Source organism: Uloborus diversus, chromosome 6 (assembly GCF_026930045.1).
Source record: "Uloborus diversus isolate 005 chromosome 6, Udiv.v.3.1, whole genome shotgun sequence".
Classification (NCBI taxonomy): Eukaryota; Metazoa; Arthropoda; class Arachnida; order Araneae; family Uloboridae; genus Uloborus; species Uloborus diversus.
The window spans coordinates 63,063,637-63,082,874 of record NC_072736.1 but is presented as its reverse complement, the minus strand read 5'-3'; the positions used below and the strand labels follow the sequence as shown (position 1 = coordinate 63,082,874).

The 19,238-nt window shown below is 34.1% G+C and overlaps 1 protein-coding gene across 1 annotated transcript in view; it reads left to right on the top strand.

The window, feature by feature from the left end:
• Window positions 1-2,596: 2,596 nt before the first annotated feature.
• LOC129224781 (uncharacterized) overlaps window positions 2,597-19,238 on the top strand; it is a 69,109-nt gene continuing 52,467 nt past the window's right edge. The window contains exons 1-2 of the mRNA XM_054859329.1: window positions 2,597-2,691; window positions 11,089-11,203. Of these exons, the coding sequence (XP_054715304.1) occupies window positions 11,099-11,203 (105 nt within the window). The 5' untranslated portion in view covers window positions 2,597-2,691; window positions 11,089-11,098. The remainder of the gene's footprint in view (window positions 2,692-11,088; window positions 11,204-19,238) is intronic.

The window sequence follows — 19,238 nt, the reverse complement described above, 5'->3', positions numbered from 1 at the left end:
CACACACACACACGAACACCTACACGCACACGCATGTACACAACACTCACTCACACACATGCATACATACACTTACGCACCCAGACACATGCGCCTACACAAACACACACGCTCGTGATTGTGAAAAACATAATTTGAATTCAAGATGCCAAAAATTCAAATTATTTTTTTTAAATTTATTTTAAATGCATTGAAAAGTTTTAAACAAAAATTTATTAAAGTAAAATCCCTCCCCCTCCCCAAGGCCGTATCCAGAAATTTTTTTCGGGAGGGGCCCGGATTAGCACATTGCCCTAACACACACACACACACATATAGTATATATAGACACAACAAACACATAAAAATGTTAACATAGAAGACTTTTTGTCTCGATTTTTAATGATTCCACTGTTTGGACGTTGTTATTTTAATTTCTTATTATTTTTCTTACTCACCTTGTAGTGGTAAGGATAACAGGAGAGTGTCCCTTTAAGTCGGATGTAGAACATCCATAATTTCAGGGAGTCCGGGGGTTTTTCCCCCGAGAAATTTTCGAAAAAAAAATCTGTATTTTGAGGACTTATATTAGGTAATTGAGGCTAAAAAAATATGAAAAAAAAAAAACTAGGCAAATAAAGTCTTTTAAAAGTTATACATTCTTTTGCAAATTATGATCAAACAAAATAATAATTGCTTGCTCGACAAATCATGGAACTCAATGGACAGAGAGGAAAAACGAGAGAGGAGAAAAGAGAAGCACTTCGTCATCTGCTCATATCGGCTTTTAGTGAAGTTTGTTTTTGATCACTCCCCTTATCCCCATTTTTTTTCATTAAATGCCCTACAGTATGAAAATTGTACAAAATAGTTTAAAAGAATTGGTGTAGACATTCAGAAAATAAGAACGGAAGAGTAATATTCTGGCCATTTGGACAATTCATACGTTATTTTCTTGATAAGATACATAAAATTGATTAGATACAAAATTGAAGAACTTTTCAAGGAATTTCAAAAACTTAAATAATTTTCAAAGACTATCGAACAGTTGAAATTATTTGAAGCTCTTTATTTACACTTTTCAAAAGTTGATTGCACAGTCTTACAAAATGATTGAAACTTTGTAAGACACACCCGTTTTAAGTTAAAAATAAATGAAATATTTTTCGAAACAAACTTTTTTTTTCAATCACAAGTAGTGCAGAAAATGAAAGAGAGTAGAGTAAGTGTTATTTTTTTTCCCCTCATACTAAAGGTATTAACAGTATGCCGTAGAAGTAAGAAAAAAAAAACAAGCAATAACAAAAGAACTTCCATGATACTGAATTCGGCATTAAATAAATGCAAGACAAGAAACATATCAGTCACAAAAATGATCTTGAAAATTATGCTACAAAAACGCGAGAATCGTGTTTTTTGCATTTTTTACTCGGGATGTATCAAGGAGCTGAATTTGGCACATCTTGGTAACAAGATACTCGCCTAATCGGAAACTAGGGGCCCAGCCTTTGGGGAGTCCCCGACTCGAAATCAGTAAAGTGTAAGTTTTATAAGAGTTTTAGGGGGGGGAGGGCAGGGTCTTGCACAGCAGGGAGAAGAGACACCTGTTGGCCCGGGCCCGAGCTTAAATGGGGCCCAATATTTTTAAACCTAGGGTTGAAAATATGGGTAAACAATATGGAGGGGGCCCAAAAAAAGCATTTGTGACAGCCCCAAAATTTCTGTGCACGCCCCTGGAGGAGGAAGTGCACAGAAGTCAGTTCGGTAGACTTGAAAAGTCTACCGAACTGACAAAGGGCCTGCTTCAACCCTGAACTGCCCTGAATTGAATTGGGAAAGAAAAAGCTAATGAGAACTAGAACTGCTTTTTCTGTATTTCTGCAAAATATTATAAATTTTGAATAGTAGCAAAATTAAGAATAAAAAAAAACTTTGTTGTTTTCCTTTTCTGACATTAGGAATTTAAAAAAAAAAACCCTTGTTTTACGGTACAAAACATTTCAGATTTCGGGGGGGGGGGGGCGGGCCCGTCAGGCCCCCCCCCCTCTGGATACGGCCCTGCCCCTCCCCCAAAACCAGGGGGAGCAAAGCCACACCCTTAAACCCAGAAATAGGAAGATTGCTGCGACGCAGATTGGGCACCGAGCATTTTGGGCGCCTGTAACATTGGGTGCCCAGAACATTGGGCACAATGTTCTCGGCGCCCAATCTTCCTAGACCGTTGTTTAATTGCACCAACTTTTCTCCTCAATTACAATTGAAATTACCTTTCATAGTTAGCCACTAGATGGCAGCATGGATGACAAGTTACCACGTTTCAACCATACAGATGGCACTAAGCTGATCATGTGATTTTGCTTCCTGGAGAATCTTGTGGCAGACAATATTGATTTCCATTGATACCACTCCAGAAGATGCAAAAGATACAGCATCTGCCGCCTATGAGTAGATTTAAAACTAAACTGTAACATAAACATTTGAGGTTAGTGAGCTTCTCCTCTCTTTAATATGATCTCTCTGTTGTGCTGGTCAAATCAAAATACATATTGCCAGATAGGATTTTACTGATTGTGTGTTACTGAAACCGGTGAAAATATTTTGATTGAATGTGAATCATTTTCAAGTTCTGTTAGTACATGTGCATCATGTAAATGTGTAGCAATTGATATGTTTCCTTCGTTTTAAGTAGTTGATACAGTTTTCTCTAATTAGGTTTGTATTTTTCTTTTTATTTGTTTAATAATTGAAAAAAAAACTTTTAAAATTTTCCGGTTGATTAGTAGACAAATTTTTCATTTTATTTCGAGCATTTTTTTTCTTTCGTTTGTTTTGTTATACGATCAACTTAAAATATTGAATTCTTTCTTTCGAGTACAATAAGATTCACTTTGCTGTTTCATGAGCATTCTCGCCTTTAGATTTCCTTGCTTCTTTCTGAAGCTGTTAAATTTATTACAAATTTGAAAAAAAAAAAAAAAAAAAAAAAAAACATACTTATAACTTGCTAATTAAAGGACTTAATTGGACGCACTTGGATGTTGACTTTTTCAATTACTTTGCCATAAAATGTTTTGCAATATGACACAGGAAGTGAATCTTATGGAATAATTTAACTCACGAGTGCAATCGTACAATGTGTCACTTAACTGCATTTCATACATTTCTTCAACGTTTTCAAAACAACCTACTAATAATCTGAAAAAGTATTTTTTTCCTCAACTTTCATGCATTGCAGAAATCTGATTTGTTGCATACATAGGTAAAAATTCATTTCCAATGCATTCTTGCGAAGTTCAATTGTAAATGAATGTGTAGTCTGTAAGGTATATAAAGTAAACGCATTTTTTATTTCAAACATGCTTCACTCATATTTTTTTCTAGATCCTATTTGTAAGCAATGATGAACTGTTTGTAAGCAAAGCTAAGTCTAAGCCAGCACTTCTCCTCTCGTGTTCATTGAAAAATTTTAGTGTGTTCCATGAATTTCTTCTTCTTTTTGAAATTTAAATGTATCATTATTTATTTTTATAGGTAAATGCACACACTTAAAAAGATTGTGTTCTTGTTTACTATGTGTATGGACATAAAGACTACATTTTTGACATTTTCTCCCTGGGATCTCCCGCTCCTACCGTTTCCAGTCTATCAGTACCGCGAGATCCCAGGGGCAGTCCAACCAACAACCCCCAAAGTCAGAATCTTGTCGTAGGCACTCCCACAGTACTTTATAAATACTTAAATTTTACAAAATATGATGTACTAGGTAATATATGTATGGGAGACAAAATGGTTGTACTACCTAGCAATTACACCTTTACAACTACATACATGTACATACAAAACAAATACATGTGTCTCAAAAGTCAGGTATCCCCTTGAAGGGCTCGAAGAGGGCAATTCAGTGATATAACACTCTTAAATATATTACAAGTTTATCTGCAGAAACACACATAAAGATTACAGTAAGACCATATTCAGGGAAGGTTTATGGGTCTGTCTTGACTTCTTCCAAAATTATATGGAACGGTACTTCAAGGCATTGTTCAGCAGCATAGAAAAGAAAGTGGTCTCCAGGTTCAGACCAGTTGAAGCCCAAAATTAATCTGCAATAATTAAAATTAGAGTTATTCCATTCCAATTAGAATATTTTTTTCATCATCTAATCAATTTAACGCATGTAATTAACTGCATATATAAAATTAAAATCAAATTGTCTGCTTCAATGAACATTTCTAAGTATCAGAGTTGGTTGATTTTAGGCAGGACACCCCCTTTTGAGTTTCTAGCTACGGCGCTTGTTATGTTGACTCTGAGGTATCCTCCATCATGTGATCCACCTCAAGAATATATTCTGGGTGCAGATAACCTCCTGTGCAATATTTTTTGAGTTAATAATAGCTTAAAAACCTAATATGTTTTTTTTTCTGCAATGAGTAGCATAAAAAAAGAAAGAATAGGAAAAAAATAATAATAATAAAATCAGGGAAATTGCGTAAAAACCAATTTAACTCGGCATCTGTCAATCAAATCACTGTCATAAGTTTAGAAAATACATAACAATCTCATAAATGAAAACCTGAATCAAGAATTGTATAACAAGTGCATACAAGCAGCTCTTTTACAGCATTCAGAGGACTACAGTTTCATTTGTGTTTTGGGCTCCTATGTATGAAATAGCTATAATTGGGCTAAAAGCAAAATCTCAGAGATAAATTGAGTATATCTTCTTTTTCTTCATATTGTTGCTAAAAACACTTTTAAGTGCACTAGCAAGAGGTCCTTAAACATGGTATGATTCCTCCACGTAAAGTGAATATAAAAACTGGTTGTTTTACTATAGCGGAGAAATTGAATTTGACTCATTTCTTAACTTAATGTTTTTACTGCGCCATTATATAGTAGAACCCTGATAATTCGAATTAATTAGGATCCGACCCAATCCTGAATATTGAAAATCCGGATTATTCGAAGAATGGAAAGAAAATAATAAAATAAAACATATTTATTTATATATATTTGTTACTGAAAGTCACTTTACATGAAACACATAGAATTAATTACACATAAACAATAAACATGTTTACTTTGTTATAATAAAGTCTGTAATCTTTATAATAACAAAGTAATCGAGGAAAAAAATGATTCATAAGTTGCATTGCAAAGAAAAAGGAACTCAATCAGTGACATAACACACATAACACGGTCTTGCCCATGAGTGGGGAAATAAATTAATGTTATGGAAATTTGAGGATCGCTCCTCAAGTTAAAAAAAAAAAAATCAATCAAATCAATGAATTTGAACTAACAGGGTCTGAATTTGCAATTTGTAAGCAATCTCGTATTGTGTAAGATTTTTTTTTTGTGAAGAGTAAACATAGATAAACGTTTTCTGGGTCTTGAATCTGTGTTTGAAACCACTGGAAAACAAGAACTTATGAACCATTAATCAGGATTGCCCTTTCCTTCCGAGAACAAGGGCATCCCCCCCCATTCCCAAATATTACACAGATCCCCCCAAATTGAGAGCCTTCCCCCAAAAAGAGAAAACTGCATCTTAAAACAAACCCTCTTCAAAATTTCAATGGCACATTCTGTGCCATGACCCCCCCCCCCCTTAGGGGGCACCCCTGAAAAAATAAGCACTCAATAGAAGGAAAAACTTTGTTATAATGTAGAAGGAGGTCGAGAATTTGTGGACCTGAGACTGCATGCAACCTCCTTTATGTTTTGCTGCTGAGGGAGTTGTTTTTTATGCTGAGGGAGCAGTTGCCCCCTCCTGAACCTCCTAAATGACGGGTGTGCATGCGGCACTCCACTAGTGCCCCTGTGATGTGAGTAGCCCAGGCCTAGATCTGCGTACCCGCAGACCCTACAGTGCAAGGGGAGAGAGGGAGAGTGCACGTCCAAAGGTCCAAAGTATTGGGGAGAAAACTAGCACTGAGACTTAATAACGTTGCAAATTTGTTTCGCTGGCCTCTGCCGAGGGGCCCTGCAGATTTTGTTGCAGCGGGGCCCAAACTTTATATATCCCGGCTCGGAGTGGCCCTGTAACATTCCAGACCATAAATAATAACAAAACCTTTATTTATCTGGATTAATGGCATACAGCTATGTACAAGTAATTAACTGTTTTTGTAAATGTAGTAACATTATCCACAGAGGATCAACTTCATTGCAAAGTTCATGTTAATGGCTTTGCAAGCGAGACTTTTGGAACATTGTGTTCCTGAGAGAATTGCGGAGCTCAGCCCCGACTCGTGGTATGATGATCTCTGCTCTCAGATGCTTTTCAGACCCCCGAAGAAAACTCCGGACCACAACTTTTGCGTAATCTTGAAAGGGATCTTGTGTAAGACCATGGGATAACTCATGGTTGTGTGTGATCTCCAAGAATGTCCCCCAAACAAGACATAATCGTCGTGGGAGCCAAAAAACCGTTGAGATCTCACAGCCCTTCACTGAAAAAAGTTGTGCACCCCTACTTCAAAGTAAGAAATAAAAACCAATGTTCCCCTAAATGTTTCATTGAATGTTATTATTTTACACATTGATGTGTATGTTAGTTTTTATGATAAATTTTTTAATGAATTTCCAATGAAACTGTAGAAACCTGTCCAATTATAGGGGTGGGTGGGCCACAATGAGACAAAAAACATATTTTTCATTTTTCGTATATTGGTAAGTTCTAAAGCACAGAAACATATTTGATTATATTAAAGGTATCAAATTATAGTATATTGCATCAAATTTAGCCCATTTAATGTCAGAAAAAAAAGTTATGAGGCTTTATAAATTTGATGAAAAGTGTCTCATTGTGGCCCAGTTATGAGCCACTATGAGACATTAAGTAGGGCCACAATGGGACAGTTGAATAATCACTGTATTTTTACTTTAAAGTTTGCAAAATAAGTACCTTTAGCTAGTTTATTAAAGAAACTTAATTCGGTACACAGTTATTACAAAACGTTTTGCAACAGCATTTTAGCACTGCATTTAAACAATTCAGTAAAGTATTAAAAAAAAAAGCAAAGGTTAAATTTTAGTGTTTTTCAACAGTATTAATAGATTCTGGAAATTGCATTATAAGCACTCTCCCTTCTGAATGGATATCTGGCTGAGGCAGCGGCGCAGCCAGAAAATTTTTCTGGGAGGGGTTTTCAAAATCGAAAATTGTTGCTCACTTTCCCATTCATTTACAATGTGTGATTATTCAATATCAAAGAATTTCTATAGATTAATAATTATTCATTCAAAGTACTTGCTTAAAAACAATTAATAATTCATATTGATATCAGTATGAAACGAAGAAGTGGGAAAAAACACAGAATATAACTTTAAATTTTAAGAATTTAAAAGTAATTTCTGACTGCTTCCCGATCATTAAACGCAATAAGATATTTTGTTGAAACCTATTCCGCTTGGAAAAGCTCAAATACTCTGCTTTTCCCCCTTGGTTTTAACAGAGGAGATGAATGTGCTTATGTTCTGGGAGGGGTTTTAACCCCAAAACCCCTCCCGTGGCTGAGGCAGTTTTCCCAGGATATCTTGGATGCTAATATTCGAAATATCGTGATCTATATTCATGAGTTTGTTTTTAGAGGGGTTAAAACTCTCTTCGGGCACTGTATTTCTACCTCATTATCAGAACACTTTGTAATGACAGATACATATTTATAGAATTACAATGTCTAATTGTGGCCTGTGTCTCATTGTGGCCCACCCTCCCCTACAGCACAAACACAAAAATGTAAAAAAAACTGTCAACCTTTCAGCATGTTATTATTGATAGTGCTGGTCCCCTAACAGTCAAAGGAATGAAAAGTATTATATGATTCTGACACACCTGGAAGTTGCAATGCCAAATCATCCCCAATATATTGTAGACCAAATTGTTTTTCTCCAATGTTATCTGCCTTCCCTAAAGAAATATTTCCTTCTTTTAGTTTCACTTATTGTCAGCTTGAGCTTTTTCCACTCAAAGGGAAATGATCTAAGATAAAATCCCCTTCTTTAAGGTCCCAGGTCATTTGTAATAATTAGTTTAAAAAATATATAAATATTTTAAAACCAAGCTTATTTTTTATTGTTAAACTAGCTACGTTGCCCGGCTTTGTTCGGTCTATTTTGAAAACAAAAATTGTGTCAAGTGACGTATATTCAACAATCAGGCATAAATAAAAGAAAAAAAAATCAGCATGCAAAATTTCCCCTCCAAACAATGACGACAGATATTAAAATACTTTTAAGAAATTAAAATAAAATAAGAAAGATGGATTTAAAAAGCGTAACCATGGAAACACAAAATAAAATAAGTTTCAGAATTGAAAATGAGAAAGATGGAAATAATGGATTCAAAAAGCGTTACCGTGGAAACGCAAAATAAAATGGTTAAAAACTTGAATAGTGAACAGATTTTTGAACTTCATTTAATTCGCTTGTAACTTTTTTTCTAATGGAGATAGAGAGTTTAACTTCCGACCATAGGTCGAGTTAGATCTGGAGTAAAAAAAGCAGCTCTATCCAATGCTGTCAAAAAGAAAACTGTAGGTCAATCCCTTCACTTTTTATTGATAAATTTAATGAAGAAAGTAGCGCCTAAATTTCAGCTAAGCCTAAACAAATTCGAGCTAAAAACGTCAATAACTCCCGCCGCAATTAAGTTAGAGCGTTGGAACAAATTGCGTAGAACGCGGAAAATTCTTCCCTTTCCAACGATATATAATATTACTAATTGCAAGTAATTTTTCACCGCCATATTCGGGAATTTGAAAATTGGGCCTAAATTGGAATAAAAAAAAAAAGAACTATTCATCGAATTGTTTTCGAACTGGTCTGCAAACCTTCGTAGGACTTAGAGAAACAAATTGTGAAAATTTCAGCAAAATCGGCCGGGTAGTTCTCGAGTTTTGCGAGTTCAAACAGACAGACGCTTTTTGGGGACTTCATTTTATACTATGTAGAGATTTCTTTTTAGCCTACTTTCCCAGTAAAAGTCAGAAAAAGAAGAAAAAAAGCATGAAAGAAGGCTTAATGCATCTTAAAAATATCGCGAAAAACAAAAAAAAAATCAAAAATAAGTAAAATAATTAAATAAATATTGAAAAATTAAAAATTGGAAAGTAGGGTATTGAGATGGGGAAAAAATGTCTGTCGGTCTGTCTGTCTGTCGGTCTGTCTGTCTGTCTGTCGGTCTGTCTGTCGGTCTGTCTGTCTGTCCCCCCCTAATAACTTTTGAATGAATAGTCCGATTCGAACAAACTTTTTTTTGTTCGAAAGATCTCAGCGAGTACACCTCATTCCCATAATTCATTTTTTGATTTGAACAATTTTTCGTTCAATTTTGAACAGTTCAAAAAAACTTAACATTAGCGCCTACGGGGAAATTCAAATCAAAAATAAATCTTGAACTTAGAAGCGAAGTGGCTTCAAACAAACTTTGTAGGGAAAAACTTTTGATAAAAAACATGTATCGAAAATATCTTTTTGATTTGAACAAGTTTTCGTTCAATTTTGAACAGTTCAAATCTCTTAACATTAGCGCCTAAGGGGAAACTGAAAATCAATATAGATTCCGAACTTAAAGGCGGATTTACTTCAAACAAACTTTGTTGGAAATAGCTCTTGACGACCTACTCCCGACTCCGAGAATTTAGGGGCACCTGACACCGACTCTGACTCCTGTTCCCGACAATTAATCGGACTCCGACTCCCCGACTTCGACTCTGACTTCGCAGCTTTGGCAAACATTTATACACGGAGGACAAATGACTGACTCCGATTCTTGGATATTCGACTCCGACTCTTTTATCCCAAAATGAGATTGACTCCGACTCCGACTCCGTTGCTGTGGTTTTAACTGTGAAATAATTATTGTTGATATGATTTGTTTTTATTTTCACGCTAAAGTTTTAATTTAGGTATTTAGTTTTCGGTGAATAAACTCGAAAAATATGCGCAGACGATTTTTTTTTTTTGACAATGAAAATTATTTCTTTAAGTTGACATTTTATTGTTTTTTTTTTATTTTGGTAAGTGCATTAATTCGTTTAAAAAATTATTTTTGGCAACAGGGGAAAAAGAAACGATTTTTTTATATGATGTATTTATTTTAATGAACTTATTATTATTATTTTTTCGTTTTGAACGCTGTTAAAAAAATTTTTTAATGGAAAGAAGTGTATTAGCTGCTTTGTTTAAAAGGTGCTGCTATTTTATTTGTTCGTTTTTTTTGAAGAAAAGTAAGGAATATTTTATTCCTAGAAATCAGCTTAAAATATTTAAAAAAAATATGTTTGAAAAAATTTGCGATTTTAGCTATTTTTGAGAATATTGATCAGGTACTAGAAAGTAGTATGGGTATACGGGAAAGTAGGCTCGTCTAGTTCTAGACGGAACTTCTTGTTTGTAAACTAAAACAAGAAGTAGAAAATATTTTATACTTGCTTACTGCTACTTGGGGCAAGTTATGTTGTTTTACACTCGCTTTCTGCTACTTGAGACGTCTCATTGTGGCCCAAAATTTTATCTCATTGGGGCCCAAACAACAAAATAAAATTTTTTGCTTCATATCATTAAAATAAACCATGCGTTAAAATTATCCAAATAACTTTCAGTGTGTCCAAATAGTAACTAATTTTTTTTTCTACAAAACAAAAGCATAGAACAGCATGGAACTAGGAATTCTGGGAAGCGTTTTGGTTATGTTTACTTCTCCTAGGTGGTGGTAGCTGTCAGAATTGTATTTATTTTTGAATTTACAATGTTTAATTGTGGCCTGTGTCTCATTGTGGCCCACCCTCCCCTACAGCACAAACACAAAAATGTAAAAAAACTGTCAACCTTTCAGCATGTTATTATTGATAGTGCTGGTCCCCTTACAGTCAAAGGAATGAAAAATATTATATGATTCTGACACACATGGAAGTTGCAATGCCAAATCATCCCCAGTTATATTGTAGACCTATTTTTTTCTCTCCAATGTTATCAGCCTTCCCTAAAGAAATATTTCGTCCTTTTAGTTTCACTTATTGCTCACTTAACTATTGTATGAAAACAAGTATTTTTTGTTTACATAAGTGTTTCAGAAATTTATAAAACATCTCATTTTAGGAGTAAATTTATGGCTCTTGAAGAAAATGAAGAAGATTTCCCAGGCCGTTTATTGCATCAAGCTGCATTATGGGGAAATGCAGAGCTTTTGGAAGATCTGTTGCATGGTGAAATGGTATGTCATGTTGTAGATTTTTTTCTTTTTTTGATGGTCCTAATTGTTTCTGAAATAGTAAGAGTTGGTTTTTTTTCTTGTGATTAACTTAATTTTTCCATCTGTTTTGAGAACTGCAACATTTCTTACTTACTACAGTCAGAGGCGTGCGCACAGGGGTCACCAGGGGTACCGCGGTACCCCCATTAGCTCAAAAAAAAAAAAAAAAGACAAGATTAAGTCTGGAGCACCATAATGTTTTGCTGTTTACGTGCAGGCGGATGAAATGAGAATGAGGCGACTCGGTTGTGGCTGGCGGGCAAGGCAACTTCTACAAACCAGCTTCAGCTTCCACATCACAAAATCAGCTTTCATCATTTCTTCCTGAATACACATTTTATTTATGTGATGATTGAAAAAAAATGTTTTCATGAAACGGTGCGGCACGGCTATGTTTCGCGAAATCAATTCAGATCCCAAATTTGAATGGGAACTCTTTTTGACACCCTTAAAATTGATTTTTACCCCTTTTTTTCTTGAATGAAGCTCATTGAAACGCTTAGTAAAAATATCAAGAAATATCATGCTTTTCATAAAAGAAAAATAAAGATGTTCGTGTGTAAATTTAAGATGCTCAGTGGCGTGCCTAAGGAATCTATAGCGTCCCCGGTGAACTCCAAGGATGGCGCCCTCCCCTACAACGTTTCATGAAAATTCATTAATGAAAATAACATGTAGTAATTTATAATGAAACATTCGTCAGTGAAATATTTTAGAAATAAGGGGATCCGGAGATTTCTCCCCTTAGAAAAATCTCGAAGTTATAGTTGTAAAAACGGAGCATTAGACAATGTTTGACAAAGTAGGTTTTGGGGAATGAGAGGTTCGGCTCCCTCCCCCGGCAAATTTTGCATTTGAGTTTCTGAAAACGCTGTTGTAGATCATCTTTGACTATTTTAGAGAGAAGGAACCACGGAGGATTCTCACCCCCCCCCCCCCCCCCCAATTTGTGAAATTATAGTTCGAAAAGCGCACCTTTAGACTATTTCAGGTTATGTTGAGAGGGAGGAGAGATTCAAGGTCCTCTCTGGAAACTTTTCGAAATTGAAGCGCCAAAAATGCTTTTTTAGCCTTAAATATACCTTTGATAATGTTATAGGAGGAGTTTTCAAAGACTCTCACTCGGAGCATTTATGAAATTAAAGCCAAAATTTAATACTACCTTGAATGTTTTTGTCGAGAGAAGGGGAGACAATCCAGTGTAGAAGTATTAAGAAGACACAAAAAATGCGACATGCACGCAATTTTTTTTTTTTTTTTTTTTTTGCGGGGGGGGGGGGGCATTACGGATTGCGTCTTTTATCCTTCTAGCTCTATCGTAACTAATTTTCTTTGAAAAAATAATTAAAGTAATTAACTTTGAACTCAGGATAATTTAACGAAATAATTAGAAACGTACCGAGTACTCGGTAACTACTCGGTACTCGGCCAAATTCTGATCAGATACTCAACCAATACCGAGTAGTTGCAAAAAATTGAATATTGTCCAAGACAGATACTAAAATTTATATAAAAAAGAGCAAGCATTATATTCTGCAATCATTTACAATTAAAATTTATAAGTCAAATTTAAATTTTGAGAATAATGAAGTTTGTAATGCTTCAATGGAATAAATCTTTATTTTAATGTCCCCAAAGTTAAACTTATTTATTAAAAATTACGCAAAAAAGGTAAGTATAGAAAACATGGAATTTTTATATTAAAAATGGATTTTTGCTACAAACAAAAATTAGTTATAAAAAATGTAAAAATATCTTTGCTTAAAAAATAAAAGGAAATAAAACAACCTTAAAAGCACAGTGCAGGAACTCTGCAGACACGTGTTTTGGCATTACAAGGAATTCCTTTTTCAATGCACAAAATGGAGGCTCGTAGATTTAAAGGCATCCGACAAAAGTCGGATTTTTTTGTTGAATGTCTTTACATTCTTTAGCTCACATGTTATGCACTGAAAAAGACGGGAGAAAGAGGGATTTTACTGTAATTTGTTCTAATTCCAACTTGATTAATCATACCTTTTATTTATTTATTTTTAATTTTAAAAAATTCTTTTTTGTGAAATTTTTGACACAAACAAAATTGTATATATAATGCGTAATTAAATTTCAGCAGGAATTTAGTTTTAAAAACTATTATATGGACAAGGAGGTCTATACTACTATTTCAATAAGGTCAAAATTCATCATATGTGTGTCGGTGGTTCTTCTTAAAACATAATTGGTAACTCGGCCGAGTAGTGAAAGGCTGAGTACTCGGTAACTCGGTACTCGGCCAAGTAGTGAAAGGCCGAGTACTCGGTACGTCTCTAGAAATAATCTTGGTAAATTACGGTCCCTCTTCTTGTTGCACCCTTGGCGAGAGTCACTTCTGTATCACTTAAAGGTACCAAATCAATCAAAAATGTTAAATGTATTTTTATTGAGCCCGCAAACGCTCGTACTTCAAACAAATAAAACTATCAGGCTGGAAATAAAAAATTTCATTATTTAAAACGAAAGCACTCAAATGGTTTTGTAGAAGAAAAGCTCGGGAATGGTTTTCACAATATTTATATCAATGATTGACACACACGCAAAAAAAAAAAAAAAAAAAAAAAGTAGGGACATAGCAAAGAAAGGGAAAGGAGGGAACTCGAAATTTATCCCTTCATTTTATGTTACCAAAGGGAGTTTTAAAGAGGATTTTTGAAACTTTGATTTTGAAAGGGAAGTTCGATGGAGAGTTCCCAAGCCTCATCCTTTCCAATATCGTAACCAGAGATGGCCTACAATTACATATTTAGGACATTAAGTTCAAAAAACTTCAAATAGAGTGCAACCACTAAATTCCCCGAGAAACGCAATCTATCCATCTTTAATGATTGTCTAATTTTTGTTTTTAGGACCTTAATTTGTAACATTTTTCTGGGATCCCCCCGAATCACCTTCAACTTAATATCGTCTAAAATTTCGATTTTGGGGCTTCAATGTCGAAAAACTTTTCGGGGGAGAGCACTCAAACTACTTGATAACATCATTGAAGATAATCTACAATTGCATTTCTGGAATTTCAGTTTTGGAAAATGCCGAGGAAGAATTCGCGAACTTTCCTAAAATTAACATTACCAAAGATGCTCTAAAAACTTCGTTTTAGTAGCTAATTTTAGTCGTGTTTCAATTGCTAAATTTCAGAAACTTTCCGAGGGGGAGCTCCTGAATCTCTTTTCCCTACATCATCAAAAATCGGCTAAAATTGCATAGTAAGTACTACAATTTCAAGAAATTTCTGGGATAGAGCTCCCCAACATAATCGGATATAATAATTGCATTTTTAAAAGTTTCAATTTTGAAAAGTGGATGGGGGAAGGGTCCCTGAATCTTTCCCCCCCTAACATAACCAAAATAGTCTAAAATGCATTTTTAGCCTACTTTCCCAATAAAAGTCAGAAAAAGAAGAAAAAAGCATGAAAGAAGGCTTAATTGCATCTTAAAAATGTCGCAAAAAAAAAAAAAAAAAAAAAATCAAAAATAAATAAAATAATTAAATAAATATCGAAAAATTAAAAATTGGAAAGTAGGGTATTGAGATGGGGAAAAATGTCTGTCGGTCTGTCTGTCTGTCCCCCCCCCCTAATAACTTTTGAATGAATAGTCCGATTCGAACAAACTTTTTTTTGTTCGAAAGATCTCGGCAAGGACACCTCAGTCCCATATTTCACTTTTTGATTTGAACTATTTTTTGTTCAATTTTGAACAGTTCAAAAAAACTTAACATTAGCGCCTACGGGGAAACTGAAAGTCAATGTAGATTCCGTACTTGAAGGCGGATTTATTTCAAACAAATTTTGTTAGAAATAGCTATTGACGCCAAACTCCAGACTCCGACTCTGAGAATTTAGAGGCACCTGACTCCGACTCTTGTGCCGATAATTAATCGGACTCCGACTCCCCGACTTCGACTCTGACTTCGTAGCTTAGGCAAAAATTTATAGACGGAGGACAAATGACTGACTCCGATTCTTGGACATTCGTCTCCGACTCCTTTATCCCAAAATGAGATTGACTCCGACTCCGCAGCTATGGTTTTCACTGTGAAATAATTATTGTTGATATGATTTGTTTTTATTTTCACGCTAAAGTTTTAATTTAGGTATTCAGTTTTCGGCGAGTAAACTCAAAGTCATTTATGTTTCTACATAACGATATGCGCAGACGATGTTTTTTTTTTTTGACAATTAAAAGTATTTCTTTAAGTTGACATTTTATTGTTTTTATTTATTTTGGTAAGTGCATTAATTCATTTAAAAAATTATTTTTGGCAACAGGGGAAAAAGAAACGATTTTTTTTTGTTGATATGATGTATTTATTTTAATAAGCTTATTAATTTTAATTATTATTTTTTCGTTTTGAAAGCTGTTAAAGAATTTTTTTTAAGGGAAAAAAGTGTATTAGCTGCTTTGTTTAAAAGGTGCTGCTTTTTTTTTAAATTTTTTTAGATGTGTGAGGAATACTTTATTCCTTTTGAAACAATTTGCGATTTTAGCTATTTTTGAGAATATTGATCAGGTACTAGAAAGTAGTATGGGTATACGGGAAAGTAGGCTCGTATAGTTCTAGACGGAACTTCTTGTTAAAACTACAATTTCTAAAAATTTTTGGACCCTCTCATTTCTGAGTGAATATTATGTTTACGATTAGGTTTATATTAGGACTGGGCGATATCAGAATTTTAATACAGCGATATATCGCTCTCCAAATATCGATATTTTCGATATATCGATATATTGTGGAGGGAGGGGGGTGCAAAGGATCGAAAAACAACAAAACAAAATTCCAAATATAATATTATTTCTCTAATTCAAAACTTTCCTGGGAGGGGGGGGGGGGGAGAGGGTGTGCTCAATGGTATATCTCAATGCATGACAAAAGTGCTTCGCAACGAAAAAGTTTTAAATATTCAATTCAATATTTTGTTTAAATCTTTCAATTTGAGCAGCCTCAATAATTTGAATGTACTTTGAACTATATTTCGTATTGATGTCTTAAATAGTTTGTTTTTAGTCATTTAATAGCTTTTGCTTTAAGACTTTTTACTTTTTAGCTGAGTAAGATTATGTAACATACTAATAATAAATCTTTAAAAAATGCAGCTATAAATGCACTGCAATTTGATATGTAACTTAAATATTTTCGGGGCAAAAAATTAAAATTAAAAATTTTATTTATTTATTTATTTTTTGAAAAAAATCTGAATATTATAAAAATTAATGCAGTAAACTTTTTTTTTTGGCGTTTTTAAATAAATTATAAGACTTTTTTATTTCAATGAAATTTTTCATAATTTTTAAAATCCAGGAATTATGTATATTATTCATTTGTTACATTAGTAAATAAAAAAAAGTGCTTTAAAACTGTGCTTACTTTTTATCTTCATCCGACGGTCTTAGAGAATCTTGGTAAACCATCCAATAAATGTCATCAGTCGACAAGCTCAGCTTTTTCAATCATGATACTTGTTACTCTTCCGAAAATGCGTAGTACTTTCACAAAGAACCCATGCCCGTGCATGGTAGAACTCAATTCCATCTTCGTTAATGCGTACAACTTTCACAAACAAATCTTTGTCAGCGCATTAACGTTAATGCGTACAACTTTCGCAAAAAACGCTATGTCAGCGCATTAACGGTAATGTCTGGGGAGATGTTCAAAAGTTTCAGTTTAAGGTTTCCCGGCGATAACGCAATAAATTGGATAACCGTTTCAAGTGGTGCCTCGTGTTATGAACGGAATAAAAATTTTCCCTCTTATTATCGAAGATAAAGCTATTTTCATTCAGCTATGAGTTGCGCTCCCTTTAGTGAGATACGACAGCTCTGATGGAAATGATTGAGCTGGCGTTGTATTTTATTTAATCTCATTAGGTTTTTTTCGCTTTTCATTTCTTTTTTAATACAAACATTTCTGTTCAGTATATTTCGCAAACCTTTTATTCAGCGTAATATCAATGGTTTACGTTTAATTAGAATTATGAACCGTATTGGTTATTTTTAATTGTTGCAATAAGATGCTTTTAAAACCAATACGCATTCACTTTTCAGGGCCCACGAAAGGCCATATCAGCCTTGTCAGAAACTTGGAGCACGGTCCTTAGAAGGGCCCCGCTTTTAAAATCTTTATAGGGGGATGGGATCCGGAGACTAAACTGACATTGGGCCCACCTTGACCTTCGGCGACCCCTTTAATTTCCCCTTTTACTATAAATAAATATTAAATAACTGATTGAAGAATGCAGATAATTTCTTGAAATTCCAAACACTCACCCATCACACAGAACTATCAAAGATTGCATTTTTGAGTCAGTATTTCAATTTCTTCGTAATTATGTCCCGTATTTCCGTTTCAACCGATATATTGGACGGATAGAAATCTAAATATCGTTACCGTGGTAATAGTTATATATCGATATATGACGATATATCAGTATATCACCCAGCCCTATTCCTAAGTAATCACTTTCAAATAAAAATAATAATATATTTTTTACCTTGGGGATCTCAATTATATAAAATAGTAAAAGGAATGTATGAATCGCTTGAGCAAGTCGGGAAACATCTGAGGGTGCTTGGTAAATTCAAATAAGTGATGGCTTGTCCCAATGGCGCAAATGTAAATGATCCGATAATATATATATTAGGGTGCGTCTTATTTTTAAAGGTGTTATTTTTTTATGAGGCACCCTCTCATTTTGTTCCTTTGGATGAAAAAAAAATTCTCATATATTAAAAATAAAACTTGAATAATATTTAGAGGGTGCTACCACTGCTGCAAAATTTTTCAACTCTCTCTCTCTTTTTATTTATTTTTTTTTTAATTTATTTATTTAGTCTGGATAATAAGTAGCAATCAGTGACAAGTTTGTATTGTCACATGGAAGTAACAAAGAGAAAAATTACAATGTTGCTGAATGTAAAAGACCGAAAGTGTAAACCTGTGATATGAATGGCATTACCGAACTTTCAAATGCTTTTTTGACTATATTACATAAAATGACAACCATGAAATGCTTATTATTTTCTGGTACATATAAGAAACAGGTATTTGTGATATGTTAAACCCAACCAACATAATTTCATGTTGATTAAAAATATGTCAAGAGTTAATTTTTACACCATTTTTTTTCAAAATGAATGTAATTTTAATCACTGGTAGCACCCCCTAAATTATGTTCAAATTCTATGAAACTTTTTTGTGTGTATTTTTTCATAAAAAGGAAGCAATTAAAGGGGTGCCCCATAAGAAATTCAAAACTTTTTTAAAAAGTGCATTATAAGACACACCTTAATATATATATATATATATATATATATATATATATATATATATATATATATATATATATATATATACAGGGGCGGACTGGGCAGGTCGACTAGTCGGGGATCCCCGACTGGGCCAACTGCTTAGGGGGGGGGCAACTTAAAAAGTTGACCCTTTTTTGTCAAACAAATTTCCGCCCAACAATTGCTTAAATTCTTACTTTTCCAATTCAAATCGAAATTGTGTATAAACTAAAACGGGAAAAGGTGCCAAACCTTTTTCATTTTTACCTTAGGATACACCTCATACTAAGAAGGATATCGCGACCCAGAACAAATATAAAATGTATTATTTTTTTCTAAATAGAATGGAAAAACAAGGAAAATGAAAGACAATCACAAACAAAAACTTGCTTCCATGATTACTTCTTTGCTTATTTTATTGATACGAACTTTGTATCTTTTAGAAACCAATACGTGACTGATTGGCTTTAAATTTTGCAACTATCATTCATAAGGCCGAATGAAGATGATCAGTAGGTTTGAAATGTTTCAGAATAAATTTTGCGTTTCATAACATGTAACACAACAACCAGCCACGTAGACAAGTTTCTCAGGCCCCATGTGGTCCGCTGGCCGTAGGTTGGGCACCATCTGCTATAGATGATATTTCAATCGTAGACCAGCAATCACATTGTGC